Source organism: Guillardia theta (genome assembly GCF_000315625.1).
Source record: "Guillardia theta CCMP2712 unplaced genomic scaffold GUITHscaffold_136, whole genome shotgun sequence".
In the NCBI taxonomy this organism is placed as follows: domain Eukaryota; class Cryptophyceae; order Pyrenomonadales; family Geminigeraceae; genus Guillardia; species Guillardia theta.
In genome coordinates, this window is record NW_005434538.1 from 1 (window position 1) to 13,000 (window position 13,000).

The window sequence follows — 13,000 nt, forward strand, 5'->3', positions numbered from 1 at the left end:
GAGGGGCAGAGAAGAGGAGAGGATACATACCGCGCCTGATGGTTCACCAGCTGCAGCCTTCCTCTTGCCAAGGAGCTTTCTGCAAGCATGCGAGCAGGTCTAGCTCTCGACCGGCATCGGCTCCTCCTCCCTCCTTCCCACCTGCATGAGGACGACTTGCTCGAGGTGAATGTAGGCCCTGCTAGGGCGTTAGGCGTCCTCAGCAGCAGCAAGAGACGCAGTTCACTCGTTTGTGTTCAGGTCGGGCGACTCCTACTCCTCTTCGGTCTGCTCAGCTATCATTTAGTATTGTGAGATAGGAAGATTTTTTTTCTCATCCTCATCTTCCTCCTCCTCCTCCTCCTCCTCCTCCTCCTCCTCCTCCTCCTCCTCATGCATGAACACAACGATCACCTTCATGATGTCGTTGAACTGAACGATGTGCCGCTCGCGCTCATAGTCGTCCTGTCTCATCCTCAGCACCCACGCCAGCAGCATCCCTCCACCCTCACCTCGATCGCGTACAGCAGCCGCTTCAACGACTCAAGGGACGAGTCCCACTTGCGCAACTGGTGTGAAACGTAAGGGGCTGGCAACTTCAAAGGAGATCCTATCACCTCCATGGGAAAGTTCAGCAACTCGAAGGTGGAGTCTGCCAGCGACCGGAACAGCTTGAGGGTCGTGTTGGAGTAGTAGATCTGTACGTGCTGTCAGGTCATAGGACACAGGGCCTCCTGCCTCAACTCCTCGTCCTCTCGTTCTTCCATCCGCCCTGCTCTCCGGCATTCTCCTCCTCTTGCCTGCTCCTATCCTTCCCCACCTATGGTCTACGGTCTTCCTCTCTCCCCCCTTCATCCCAGCCTCTGCCTTTTGCCCCTGCCTCCCGGATCTCCTCCTCCCCCTCCCCACCTTTCCTCATCCTCCTCCTCCTCCTCCTCCCCGTCCTCGTCCTCCTTGTCCTCCACCTCCTCGTCCCCGTCCCCGTCCTCCTCGTCCTCCTTGTTGTACCTGCGCCTCCTTGTTCTGAGCGATGAACACTTGACGGTCAACGTCAGGGTCCTCCACCAGCACTCTGCGCGTTCATATCAGTTCGTCGCTTCCTCGCATGTTCGTCACCTCGATCGAGATCGCGGAGTTCCGATGTGATCCACCAGCTCGTCGACGAAGTCCGACACCGCGTGCTCTTTCTATCGTACGGCACGGCCTTGTCAGGCAGCACACAACAGGAGGAGCAAGTAGAGGGAAACAGGGAGCAGCAGCAGCAGGAAGTGAGCAGCAGCAGCAGGCAGTGAGCAGGAACGCAAAGTCCCTCACCAGCGAGGCTCCGATTCGCATCTCGAGCTCAGCCCTCTTGGTCTTCCCGAGGTCCTCCTCCAGCGCCACTCCTTTGATCACCACCACATGCTCCGTAGCCTCCATCAGGGGTCGACCCTCGAACCTCCACTCCTCCGCGAAGATTCCAGGCTTGTCCGACTTGAACGTGAAGACGAACTCCTTGTTCGCTCCCGGGAGGATCGATCCTGACATGTCCTGCTGGAACACCCGCTGCACTCCGTCCTTGGCGCTGTCAACCCCGAGCTGCTTCCTGGTCCACTTGTAGTACACCGCCGTGTTCCCCACGTTCATGCAGCCCAGCCGCACCTCCGCCACCTGCTCCTTCACCGTATGGCACAGAAGCCTGCTCGACCCGAAGTGCATGGCAGGCGCCTCCACGTCAGGCTCCCACTTCTCCGGCTCTATCCCCGTCTTCGACGCCTCCGTCGGCTGTACAGTCGTAGCGTACGAGCGAGCGGAGAGGGACGCGGCGTCTGTGCCGTTCAGGCTAGACCGGCTCAGGTAGGTCGGCATCCTCGAGGCTCGACGAGCTTGCCTTTCCTCCTCCTTCCTCTGCTTCTCTTCCTCCTCCTCCTTCAGCCTGATAGTCTCCTGGAGCTTCTGGTTGTACTCCCGCTCCAACCCGACGCCCTGGATGTAGATGTTGGCGAGCTCAGGCTCATGGGGCTGGAGCACGCCGAGCGACTTGGAGTACTGCTTCTTGTACTCCTCCACATAGGAGACCTCGTCGGGGACTTCCGCACGAGATTTTCGCGTCTTGTTCAGCACCACATTGGACTCCTTGAACGGCTGGCGAATGTAAGTGATCATTTCAGGTCTGAGGTCCGGCTTGTCCACGAAGGGCATCTCAAGGCCGGAGAAGATGCTTCCCACCGTCAGGTATCGCGTCCACGCATCTCTCAAGCTCATCTGCCACAAGTTCGCGCCATGCCGCTTCTCGATCGGGACTACTTTCCCGAGGATGTCCTTCTCCTCCAACAGCATGCGGAACTCCTCCGCTCGGTTGATCACGAGGTCATCCGGGTCCTTGTTCAGCCTCTTCGCCATGCGAGCTCTGAACGCCTCCCACTCCGCCTGCCGCTTCTCGTGCCGCGTCAGGATGCGTTGTTCCTTCACCTGGTCGAACCGCTGAAAGATATGAAGGGCCTTGAGCTTCTTGTGCCGCTCCTCCCTCTCGCGCCGCTTCGTCTCCTCCAGGATCTTGAGCGACTTGCGGAGTTCAGACTCCTTGTCGAGATTCTCCTGCTGCTCGTAGTACATGCTGGTGTTGAGGCCCGGAGACATATTGGACTGATCCATGTGTTCCGACACCGACGTGGGAAGCGTAATGGCGCTCACACCGGATGCGAACCTCGCCCGTCCTGTCTTGGCGCTGGTAGGGGAGGCAAGGTTCTCACTTCCTGGCGTACTCGGGTTCTTCACAGCAGTCTGCTGCCTCAGCATGGTTTGAAACTCCTCCGGGTCTCCTAGAATGCTTCTAGGGATGATCTTCATAGTCTTCTCGTCTACTCGTGGTCCTCGCTTCGTTGTGGCCTGACAAGGGGGTGAGACAAACTTCTAGGGTGCGCACGAGAGCAGGTCAGACCATGGAAGCCTCGAGCGTCGACAGCATCTGCTCTTGGCTCACGTTGGTCTTGGTGGACAGCATTGGAGCAGCCTGCTCTGCCATCCTCTCGACCCCCAACAGATCAGAAAGTCCTGGACGGACATGGCAGTCAGATCTGTCTGCATGATGTTCGAACGTGCGGAAGAATTGAACAGCACTGCAGCATGATTGCGGTGGAATGAGCAACGTTTCCGGTCGCGACTACCCTTGTATATGCAAACAGTTCTAAATCTTTGGGAATGCTTGCTCAGGTGTTGAAGGTACATCGCATGGAGCTAGCATCTTCCTACATTATTCCTACATAGATGGCATGCAGCTTGACCATCACCCGCAAGTCTCTGTCCCTCTCCCATGCGCGATCTCCTGAAATCTTCCTATGGCAGAGGTGTGTACTCTGAACAAGTTCCTGTGTGTAGAGCTTCTCTGCTCAACGACAGGAAACCCATCGCTAGATCTACATCTCTCTGTCTCTTGTCCTCCTCTTGATCTGCCATGATGTGAAGAGGCGTTGTGTTGGCTGCGCATGCCGCGGTTACACTGCGGCACCCTGGCATTTTCAACCGCCCTGGCTCTCTCGAACTTGAATTAACACGAATGAGGGGATAGGGGTGATTAAATTCTTGGGGTAGTAGGCAGCATACTTGGTACTGATACCAGGAGACAGGTGGGGTGGTGAATTCACGTCGGGGTAGGGTAGGAGGGAGACTGTGAACCAGTGAAGATGGTTGACCAGCAGTTTACAAGATGAGATTGTCGGCATGGTAGGGCGACGATGAACGTGGGAAGGCGGGAGGAGAGAGGAAGAGGAAGAGGAAAAGACGGGACAGGGACAGGGACAGAAATAGGGAAAGAGGGTATAGACGCGAGACAGAGAGTATGGGAACGAGGGGAGGAGGAAGTTAGTTGCAATGTACACAAAGGTAACACGTTCTGTCATATCTGTGCAAGAGAAACATTCTTCGGAATTAGGGTAGGGAGCTCCGTCTATTCCGCACGAATCTGTGTGAAACTTCATAAGGACTTCAGTAAGTTAGAGTGTAGACAAAACTCTTTGAGAGATTCTATAGCGAAACATTATGATGGCCGATGATCTTCCTATTCAATCCAAACCTGTCTCTCGCTTCGCTGAGGAATTGATAGGTGACCTTGGCCGGGCCCTCCCACGAACGATGCAATGATAGTTTGAAGGTCGAAGCTATGGCGTCACTGCAAGGCAGGCTGGGATGCTACTTTAACGATGATGCCCTACTTGCATGCGATCTTGTAACAGGCAGAGCCCACCATGCATAACGAACGGCGCTTGATGCTCCCTCGTCGTACTTGGATGCTTGCAAGGACATGGCCTTGGATTTTCTTCCTGACTTCGTGTCAGTCTCAAGTACCAGTGCTACAGGAGATGAACAATCTGTGGGTAAGGAACGGTCAACTCTTGAAGGCTCGTCCTGGTCTCCCCCCCATCCCAGCAGACAGCAACTTGTGGGATCAAAGGACTTCCTTGTATGACATCTACGGGAATTACCGCCTTGCTCCCAACTACACGGCAGATATCAGCTCGAATGCCCCACAGGTCATCAGCAAGTCTCAATTCACTCCTCCCACCAACAACATCAACGGCAATGTTGAGGCTTCGTTCTGGTTCGGCCAATCGCTGTCGGATGGGAACTATGTCAGTCTCCATTTGTGTCTTCCAAGCTCCCCGTTCTGCCCCCTGCCCACCCGCCCCCCTCCTCCTCCCTTCCTTCTCCCTCTCCTCCTCCTCCTCCTCCTCCTCCTCCTCCTCCTCCTGCTTTCCCTTTCCATGAACTTCTCGTCCCAGCTCTTCGTATCAGCTTCCCTTGTCCTTCGTGATCACAACTTGCTCCTCATCGTTTGTCGCTGTCTCTGCTTATGCTGACAGACTGCGTTGGCAGGCATGGTCCGTTCCCGGCAAACCGTGGATTCGGCAATCCCTTCCTTACACGTGCAGTGACAACCCTTTCCAGGAATGCTCCGGGACACAGTGCGCTTCGTCTACCTGCCCCAGAGGAAGGCAGGTTGGCTCCCCGACGTTCCTGCCGAATGGTGGGAACTTCGAAGGAAACGTGCTTGTTCGGATCGAGGTAGAGGGCACCAGGATGATGTCGAGCAAGCTCGCCTCGGCCGGAGTTATCCCGATCACTGGGTTTCAGAACGGGCTCTGCAAGAGGGCCTGCGAGGGCAAGTTGACGTATCCGACCTGTAACAACCAGTTGTCGCCGTTCTCGGGAGTCTACGGGACGCAGCTCATCGCAGGGTACTACCGGCCGTCCAGTCTGCAGAATCCCTGCAAGTCAGACCATCATCACCTTGTCAAGTCGGGGTATGAGTGCAGATGCAACGTGGACCGGCTGTACTGCAACTCAGACGCCTACTGTCAAATCGAGACATCACAGTGCACAGACTACACGGGGAGGAAGTGCAGCAGCAATGAGCAGTTCAACCTTGACAACCAGACATGCGGCCCGCTGGAGTACGGCGGCTACTGCGCCTTCGGGACCTGGGCAGAGGGCCAAGACTGTATCGACGACCTGACGCCCGTGTGGCCGGACTCTGACTTCCAGACAGTGACTGCAGCTTCACCGCAGCGAGTCAGCTCGGACTGTCGCAATGTGGTATGCTCTGACAACACTCAGTGCATTCACGTGTACTACACGCTGGACGGGTCGACGCCCACGAGGAACTCGAGGCTGTACCATGGGCCCTTCATCCTCGACCTCAACCTGCCCATCACGAGCAACGTGGTGGCAGATCTTCCCTTTGCCTTCGTGACCATCAAGGCGATTGCAGTGCAGGAGGGCAACCTTGACAGCCCCATCGCTATCTCCAAGACCTTCTACATCAAACGGACGGTGGTATCAACTGGGATAGGACGGGCCTGGTCGTGGGGATACAACACAAGGGGGCAGCTGGGGTTGGGAGACGGGCTGTATGGAGGAGACCCGAGGTTCCCCAACGACATTCCAGGAGCTCCAGGGCTGCTGATGCCCTCCTTCTGCTTCGATACAGCGACACAGCAGCTGATCCCGAACCTCAACTGCGACCCGAGCTTGTGGGTGTACACCTCCCCTCAGCCCAACATGTTCAACGCTGACCTGCTGAATCCTGCCAACCCGATGATCACCTACTTCGCTGCTGGGGCATACCACAACGTTATCGTCACCGCCATGGGTAAGATTATGGCATGGGGTTGGAACGGGTATGGTCAGCTGGGCACATACATTAACCAGCCTACCTACGGCCTTCCTACGCATCCATCTGACAGCACGCAAAGGAATCTACCCACGGCTGTCCACTTCAATGACGCCAACCTTGCCTCGAAGATGTTCGTGTACGCCAGTGCTGGCACATTCCACAGGTCCTTGCCCTCCCATTGCGACCTCTCCCCTCTGACTTTCACCCACGTCAGCGCCGCCATGGACACGGACGGCAACGTCTACACGTGGGGGAACAACTACGAGGGGCAGCTCTGCTCCGGCGACCTCAAGAATGTCGACTTTCCCAACCCGATCAACGTGAAGCCTACTGATGACAACGGGAACGCGATCCCGGGGGCACGATGGGTGCAGGTAAGCCGATGGGCCTGCTCTAGAGCCGCGCTTGACATTCTGCCTCCTGCTCAGATTGAGCTGGGAAGTGAGCATACGATCCTGCTGGCCAACACCGGGGAGGTGTATGCGTGTGGATCCAACAGGATGTACCAGCTGGGTCGTCCTCGTTTCCATCCTGACATCATCGTTGGGACTCAGTCAAGTTGTCCGACGGACAAGGTTTAGAGCATATTTCTCCTCCGCTCTTTTAGACTCTCACCTTGAAGCTGCAGACCCCAGAGGGCTGTCCTACCCAGTTCAACATCCGATGGATGCGTCCTATCCGCGTGCTGGGAGGCTGGAGCTGCGTCGATCTCGTCTGCAACGGGCCTCCGCTCCAGAGGGTGGTGAAGATCTCAGCAGGGTCCTACCACTCGGTAGCTCTTACAGCTGATGGAAAGGTGGGGAAGCTTCACCTCGTCCACCCTGCTTTGCTACCCTGACCCTCCTCGTCCTCAGATCTTTGCGTGGGGGGACAACCGTATGAACCAGCTGGGGTTGGGGCCGCTGGTGGAAAAGGCGAACCCTTGCTGTGCCGTCCAAGTTCCCTTTTACATCGACAACGCCAGGGCGAATCTGCAGCCGCAGCCTAACCCTCCTTCGTTCCCCTGGCAGGGTTACAAGGTGAGAAGAGGAAGGGAAGGGAGGGAAGAGGAGGGGACACGACAGGAGGGGAGGGAGTGTAGGGGCGAAGTGTTATGGGGACAGGACGAAGGAAAGAGAGAGTAACCAGGGACGATGAAGAGCTCTAGATCGTTTGCTGGCTGGAGGGGGGGGGGACAGCAAGGAGACGTCGACGTGAAGTTGTTGGTGGCAGGCCCTCGATGTAGCAGCTGGAAGTCACTTCAACATTGCGATCATCGTCAACGTCACGGGTGAAGGCTGTACCGGGGATGGAGTGAGGAGCGGGTATCAATGCTTCTCCCAAGACCCTGTGAACGGGCTGGTCCTGCAAGACTGGGACATCCCCAGGGACATCGACATCGTTGGCGACCATCTTCGCACGAACCAGTTCAATTTCTCGCTGGCCATAAGGTACCAACACGAGCTGCCCTTCTCCTCCAGGCCTCCTGTTCCTCCTTCTCTACCTCCCCATCCTCCTCCTCCTCCTTCTCTACCTCCCCATCCTCCTCCTCCTCCTTCTCCTTCTCCTCCTTCTCTTCCTCAACCTCAACCTCCTCCTCCTCCTCCTAGAGTTCGTCCATAGCTTCCCTTAAGCACGGTTCTGCTCTCCACGTACATTGACATCTTGACTCTCTGCAGCTGCGACTGCCAGGGATCCTTCCACCTCCCCGGAGGCCTCGCCAACTGCGACCAAGGGCTCTACGTGGAGGTCCAGGAGCTTAGCAATGGCTACTGCTACTACCCCAGGAGCAACTCGTCGTCACCCTGTCGCTACAAGCAGACAGGAACCTGTCCCGACGGGAGCCCCTGCGCCGGTCCAATGGACTGCGGCATGCAGCCCTGCTACCGGGTGATCCACACATGCTCGAGCTCCTGCCCCTGTGCAGACCGCTCGTGCCCCGCGCGTGTCGGAGATCAGATGCCGAAGCCAGGAGAGACAGTGACGCTCCTAGACAGCTGGTTCCGACGGGCAGTCAAGAAGCAGGAGACGTGCGGGTGCACGCCAGGGTACGCTACCGAGAGCTGTACTAACTGGCTGACCCTCGGCGTCAAGGGGGCGCTGCCTGACTGCTGCCTCAACACCAAGGCAGGAGCTCCCGTGCCCCCGGTGAAGATGAACAAGCAGCAGTGGGACAACTTTAACCTCAACGCCGGCCTCCCCCAGGGAGTCTACGGGACCTGCCCACCTGGCACTGAGTGCATCAACGCTGACCCCAGGGGCTGTGCGGCAGACAACTGTCGGTTTGCAGACGAGGCGACGCTGGGTGAACCCGACGACGGTCATCCGCTGTACACGCTGGGGAACCGGCAGACATGCATGTGCTACAAGCCTGGGGTGTGCATAGGAGGAGCCCAGCCGATGAAGTCCTGCACGTTGCAGACGGGAAATGTTGACTGTATCGGGAACCCTCCCGGGTACTGCTCGTCAGGAGGAGGAATGTACTGGCCAGATGGAGCGAGCTCGCCTGTCTTCTGGGGGGACTGCACCTGTAGAAACGCTACCAAATCAGAGTGGGAGCAGAGGTACCGAGGTCCCGGGAGTTTCCGCAGCTGCTCGCAAGTGCAGAACGCCTCTACCAACTGCCAGGAGGGTGTCTCCCTGTCATTGACCTTCTGGAACAGCAACGTCTGCCCCTACCACAACAAGAAGCAGTGGTCCGGCGCAGACTGCCGGCTCGTCAAGATCCCCCTCCCCAAGTTCGTCTTTGGCTGGGGAGACACCCGAGCTGGGCAGCTCGGCAAGTCGCTCATCAGCTCCCCTCCCCTCGCCCCGCCCAACGATCAGCCGCCCAACTTTCCTCGTCCTGTTGAGATCCCCAGCCTCTCTCGGCTCGACCTCCTCAGTATCTCAGCTGGAGACTACCATGCTGGAGCACTGGTGGATGCGAGGATCTACGACTCGCGCGTGTGCAACCTGACGTATGCGGACCCCAACAGCTGGGCTGTTCCTCCCGAGCTGGGGGGTATGGGAAGGGACATGCTGGGCATTCCCTTCCGATGCGACGGGCGGCTGGTGTACACATGGGGCAGCAACACAGAGGGGGAGCTGGGGTTGGGGTACATCACGCCAAGTCAAGCCATCGACTGCATCTCAGCAGGAAACGTTCACATCCCTTGCGAGAACATGGGAGGGTCGCTGACAGCACAGCTGGTGACGAGCCTGGTGGGTAAGAACGTTTCTCAGCTCAGCCTGGGGTTCAAGCACTCCGCTGCGCTGCTGGGTAGCTGTCCCGCGAGCTCGAAGGATCGCTGCGAGATCTGCTTTGGGATCAATCGGGAGTGTGTCGGCTGCTCGGGCATCACCAACGACCCAACGGTCGATGATTGGTGCGGGGTCTGTGCCGGTGACAACTCCTCCTGCACCGGCTGCCTGGCAAGCTTCGATTGCCAACAGGTACCGTCGCAGCAGACGCGTGCCCCAACATCTCCTCCCTTCCCCTTCCCGAGTCCCTTCCTCCCCCTTCCCTCCCTCTTTTTCATCCTCTTCTGCCTGCAAATCGCTCCTACCACCATAGAGCTACCGCTAAATCCTCCTCAACCTGCAACACCAGCTCCTTCTGATCGCCATCCTCCCTTCCTCCCTTCTCTGGATCTTGTCTGACTTCTCACAGAGCTCGCCATGTCGCGACAAGCAGGGAGCAAACGTCTCCTGCGTGTCCTCGGAGGGCTACCACCCGTGTCACCAGGGGCGCAAGAAGGGGGTCCCCTGCTGCCTCGACCTCACGGGCAAGCCAGCGACGCCCTTCAACGCGAACCCACAGGATCAGAAGAATGGCAGGTCAGCAGGGGCTGGCCCGATCCCTTGCAGCAGCTTCGGCGTGGACTCCTGGCGGGATCGAACCCGGGCCAGCTCAAACTTCTGCGGGCTGCTCTACGATGGTAGGACGGGAGGCTGGGTCGCCGTTGTTGGAGGAGCTGAAGTGACTTGACAGAATGCGACGTGTGCGATGGAGACCATACAAGATGTCTGGACTGCATGGGGGTCAACCAGGGGAAGATCGATGATGACTACTGCCATGTGAGCTCGTCCTTGGACTTGAACCTCCTCCTCTACCGCCTCTCTACGACCTTCAACCAATCGCAAGATTCTTCCCTGTCGCTACCTTCCCTCCCCTCTTCTACTCCCCCTGACCAACAGCTGTCCATGCAACTGCGTCCTGCTCTACTTGCTCTTTCTTAGCTTCCTGCTCAGGTCTGTGGGGGTCTGGCGACGAGCTGCGTCGGATGTGATGGGCGTCCTGAGCCCAACGAGAAGTAAGAAAACGCTGCAGTACTTCTTCACGCTGACGCTCTCCTCCTGCCAGGCTGCGGACCAAGTATGACGCTTGTGAAATGTGCAACGGAACCAACTCCACCTGCTCCCTCGTTCTCCTTGTCTTCAACGGCACTGATCGCCTCTTCCCCTCCTCCTACCTCCTTGCTCTACTTCTCGGGAGCATCCTGTGGATCCTGGCAGATGAAGGGAGGTGAGGACGAGTCATGCGGGGAGTGCGAAGCGCCATGTCTATCTTGTCAAGTTCCATGATTGTATTGATGTGATGAAAGTGTAAATAAAGTCGAGCAAGTGATGTTTCAATAGCCACCATCCTGCCTTCGATCTTCCCTTGTGTATTGTACATGCAGTCTGCGAAACAATAATCTTGGTCCACCAAGAAGCACCTCCCCGACGCTCTCTCACCCCGTGGCTGCATCTCCTGCCGACTCATTTCCTCTGATCCCAACCAACTTGTTCAGCTCTGCCGCCATGAAGAACCGAGCTTGACGATCCTCTCCAACAATGATGGGATCGCCTTCGTGCCGGATAGTCCAGAAAGCAAAACCTTTGATCTGAGAGAGGATGGGTGATGATCGCCAGTCTTTCTCGAGCACGTGAGGGTGGAGGAACAAAGTCTTGCAAGGAGGGTTTCCGCACGGTTGGGCCCACGCGTTTGCAAGCCCTAGCACGAGCTGGCTGGGAAGAACCTGCGGGGCTGATGAGAAGAAGCAGGGAGAAGTCAAAGGCAAGGGCAGGACAAGGCAGGACAAGGAGAGAGAGGAGCACGACATCAACTATGAAACACCTTGACAATGGCGTCGCTGTATCCCACACTCTCATCGGAAGAGAACTGGACAAGCCAGCCGTCACTGAAGCGTTGGATCACTTCAGTCAACCACTGGACGGGGTGCTTGTCGTTGAGGGTAAGCTCGAAATTTGCGTGACTGTAAGACTCGTACAGCTGGATCATGATCATGTCAAATGTGTGGACATAGTGCACGTGGACGCCTTCACTGCCTTGATCCTCGATCTTGGTGAAGCCGTACCTCGACACGATGTACGCGTACGCGTTCTTGCCATGGTAGGTAAAGTGAGGGACTATGGGCTGCCATTCGGAATGAGTTGTCGTGAGAGAACGATCGAAGGAGTGGGATGTCGGGTCAAGATAAGACTCGCAAGGTGCCATACTGACAATGTAGCCGTCCTGTTTCGCAAGCTGCGAGATCCTTCCAATCCAGTCGAGAGTTTTGACATCGAACGTGTTGTACTTTGAAGAGACGTCGTCGTTACCTTCAATGTCCCAATCGAAACCATCAAAGCCTAAGAAGCCCTCGTCAGGACGCGCGATCTCCTGCTCATTCCACTTCTTCCATGCCGCATAAACCTTGTCTGGAGCATGACGTGTGGTGGGATGAACTTCGTTCCATCCTCCTGTAAGCAAGCAAGTTGTCGGTACTAGAAACATGGAAGGAGGATAGAGGAAAGAGATAAGAGGTACAGTCATCATCGCATGCCAATCGTAACAGCAAACAGAGGAGGAGGCACAGCCATCATCACATACCGATCGTAATCAGATGCGTCGTGTGCAGACCGCGTGCTTGCAGCTCCTTGGAGATACTGCTCAAGAAGGACCCATCTGGTCCTCGAGACCTCACCACTGGACTCCCTGCCTCCTCATCATCCACCAGGTCGATGGTGAACCAGAGGATAACGTTGACTCCATCTTCAACAGCCTTCACGATCTTCTCCCTTGACGACAGCCACTCCTCCCTTCCCCAGTTCGCATACCCTCCTATGACCCTCTCAGGTAGTGCCCTCATCTTGCATGATCCCGCGCCCCCTCGCATTGCTGTAGCCGCGTCAGTCCCTCCATCTGCTCTTGCTGAGCTTCCTTCGCATGTCCCCAACATCATCGCAACCGCAACTGCCATTCTCAGCGCTACGCTCCAATGTATTGCCATTGCCGCTTGCGGATTCTTCCCCTCATACCGCACACTTGGTATCACTCGGGCCGCTGTCGGGCCGCACGCAGGGCCGCACGCCGCTGCTCGGGCCGGGCCCGGCCCTCAGCGGCCGGCCACCGTGCACGGCGACGGTGGGCCTCCGGATGATCGGGCCCGGCCGGGCCAGCGGCTCACGGTCCGGGCCCTTCTGACAGTACCAAGTTGGCGTCAAGTTGCCTGACACGGTGTCGCGGCCCGGGGGGCCGCCGAGGCCGCAGCGAAGTTCTCGCCGTGTGGCTTCCTCCTCGCCTCTTCTGATTGTCCTCGTACTGATTTTTAACTTAACTTTGAGTAAAGAAGTTAAATGGCTAGTACACTGCGGCCCGCCCGGGTCCGTCACCGGGGGCGCCCCCGGCCGCACCGTCGCGGCGGCACTGGCCGGCGGTGACGGTGAGTGACCGGGAAGTCCCGGGCCCGGCCGGGATCGCCGGATCCTAGGTCATGGTTGTGCTGGTCAGGTAAGAAATTGGACCCCTACCCTCCTTTTTCCTGCTTTCAGATGTTAGCTGCGCTCGTATGACCGGGTACTTGACGTTACGATCCCAGTACCCCCACCCCTCTTCTCCTCAGTACTTGGTCGGAATGGAGAAGG

At 57.4% G+C, this 13,000-nt stretch overlaps 3 protein-coding genes across 3 annotated transcripts; 1 reads left to right on the forward strand and 2 right to left on the reverse strand.

Annotated features, from left to right (window-relative positions):
- Nucleotides 1–30: 30 nt before the first annotated feature.
- GUITHDRAFT_166109 (hypothetical protein) lies at nucleotides 31–3,014 on the reverse strand (the record flags this gene model as incomplete). The annotated part of the gene is made up of 9 exons (XM_005821842.1): nucleotides 2,900–3,014; nucleotides 1,294–2,847; nucleotides 1,096–1,166; nucleotides 988–1,051; nucleotides 597–677; nucleotides 492–548; nucleotides 394–444; nucleotides 142–178; nucleotides 31–79 (listed from the first exon to the last, which is right to left on the reverse strand). Coding segments are annotated over exons 1-9 (2,046 nt in total), but the record flags the coding sequence as incomplete, so codon positions are not given.
- Nucleotides 3,015–4,202: 1,188 nt separating this feature from the next.
- Nucleotides 4,203–10,620, forward strand: GUITHDRAFT_146836 (hypothetical protein; the record flags this gene model as incomplete). Its single annotated transcript, XM_005821843.1, has 12 exons — nucleotides 4,203–4,586; nucleotides 4,831–6,504; nucleotides 6,559–6,705; nucleotides 6,759–6,926; nucleotides 6,985–7,149; nucleotides 7,343–7,560; nucleotides 7,789–9,544; nucleotides 9,762–9,928; nucleotides 9,959–10,029; nucleotides 10,083–10,168; nucleotides 10,343–10,404; nucleotides 10,455–10,620. 12 exons carry the CDS (start codon nucleotides 4,203–4,205, stop codon nucleotides 10,618–10,620), a joined length of 5,064 nt encoding a protein of 1,687 aa, XP_005821900.1.
- Nucleotides 10,621–10,824: 204 nt separating this feature from the next.
- GUITHDRAFT_118856 (hypothetical protein) lies at nucleotides 10,825–12,336 on the reverse strand (the record flags this gene model as incomplete). The annotated part of the gene is made up of 3 exons (XM_005821844.1): nucleotides 10,825–11,112; nucleotides 11,211–11,836; nucleotides 11,967–12,336. 3 exons carry the CDS (start codon nucleotides 12,334–12,336, stop codon nucleotides 10,825–10,827), a joined length of 1,284 nt encoding a protein of 427 aa, XP_005821901.1.
- Between the last annotated feature and the right edge of the window lie 664 nt (nucleotides 12,337–13,000).